The sequence below is a fragment of the Nematolebias whitei genome, chromosome 3, assembly GCF_014905685.2.
Source record: "Nematolebias whitei isolate Nwh7 chromosome 3, NemWhi1, whole genome shotgun sequence".
NCBI classification, from domain to species: domain Eukaryota; kingdom Metazoa; phylum Chordata; class Actinopteri; order Cyprinodontiformes; family Rivulidae; genus Nematolebias; species Nematolebias whitei.
The window spans coordinates 1,265,079-1,266,739 of NC_056500.1; the positions used below are offsets into that span (position 1 = coordinate 1,265,079).

Sequence of the window (1,661 nt, forward strand, 5' to 3'; positions counted from 1 at the left end):
ATCATCTCAGCAGTAACAGGCAGGAAGTTACCGTCTGCTTCACGCAGGTTATCATCATCTCAGCAGTAACAGGCAGGAAGTTACCGTCTGCTTCGCGCAGCTTGTCATAATCTCAGCAGTAACAGGCAGGAAGTTACCGTCTGCTTCACGCAGCTTGTCATCATCTCAGCAGTAACAGGCAGGAAGTTACCGTCTGCTTCACGCAGGTTATCATCATCGCAGCAGTAACAGGCAGGAAGTTACCGTCTGCTTCGTGCAGGTTATCATCATCTCAGCAGTAACAGGCAGGAAGTTACCGTCTGCTTCACGCACTTTAACCTCATGTCACTAAACATATTTTCCTTCAGGTGGCTACAACAAAAAAACGTATCTCAAATATTTGACAAAGTGTAAGTGTTCCTCTCTTGAACATCTTGCAGCAAAAACATTTAGGTTTACTTCATTCCTCGTTCAGTTCCAGTCCAGAAAAACACTTGTGTCAAACTACAAACATGCACTCTTCCTCTTCGTCTTCATCTTCAGCGGCAGTGGACGTTGATGTACCGCTTGTTTCATGGATGTCCTCCTAACTTTGTTATCCAGGAAGAATTGAAGCAGCGAACTTGAGGAGTGCAACCTGGACGTTGGTCTTCTTGTAGCAGAGGGGTTTGGTGCTTCTCTGTAAAAATGAAGTATGTTGAACCGTGAGCATGTGTGAGGTTTGAGGCCCGTGCGGCCTCTCCACTGATCCATCTCCTCAGCGTAGGACAAGTAAAGCATCAAGAAGCCTACGCTGCTCCACTGACCCACTTTCCCCACTCTCTTATTTACCTCTGTCGTTTTCCATCTTTGTAGACATGTCAGACGTAGTTCCACCAGAGGTCAGACCCAAACCAGCCGTCCCTGCCAAGCCCCCAAATGTGGGGGCTCCCTCCCCTTCCAGCCCGTTTCCACCCCAGGGCCTGGGTATCGGAGGAGGTGGCATTTCTGCTCCCCCTCCGAGTGCCATTCCAGTTCTTGTTGGCGGTCACGGTCCAAGCCACGGCAGTGGGCATGTCGGGGGTCACGCTGCAGCGCACGGCGTGGGTCATAGCCATGGAGGCTCCCACAGCTCAAGTGGAGGATCCACTCTGCTGGGGTACATTGGGATTGACACCATAATCGAACAAATGAGGAGGAAGACCATGAAGACTGGCTTTGACTTCAACATCATGGTGGTTGGTGAGTCACAGTGGACCTTCTTCTTGTGTTTTGATTTGTTTCACACTTGTTGTCTGAGCTTGCTGTTCAACTCATTTTTGAACTCCCCTCAGGTCACAGTGGCCTTGGAAAGTCAACTCTGGTGAACACTTTATTTAAGTCCCAGGTGAGTAGGAAGAACGCAGGATGGGCTCGAGATGAGAAGATCCCAAAAACTGTTGAGATCAAGACAGTGTCGCACGGTGAGCAAAGGGAGAGAGATCTCATCATTTCATCATCACTGAAAAAGAAAGTAATGAATCAGAGCAGACTGGCTCTTTGGTTCAATTCTGAGTTATGTCCTTTAAAACAGGCGAATACAAAGCTGGAAAGAAAATGGTGCTCCACTAATGTTGAAGAATTTTACTTATCTTGGAAAGATATCCTGTTAACATATACAAAATCGCTCCGTGAAGGTAGATATTTACTGTATATATATATAT

At 47.4% G+C, this 1,661-nt stretch overlaps 1 protein-coding gene across 1 annotated transcript in view; it reads left to right on the plus strand.

The window, feature by feature from the left end:
- sept3 (septin 3) overlaps positions 1-1,661 on the plus strand; it is a gene marked incomplete in the record, with an annotated part of 16,041 nt that overhangs the window by 759 nt on the left and 13,621 nt on the right. The window contains 2 exon segments of the mRNA XM_037697855.1: positions 835-1,200; positions 1,293-1,421. Coding sequence (XP_037553783.1) covers positions 837-1,200; positions 1,293-1,421 — 493 coding nt within the window.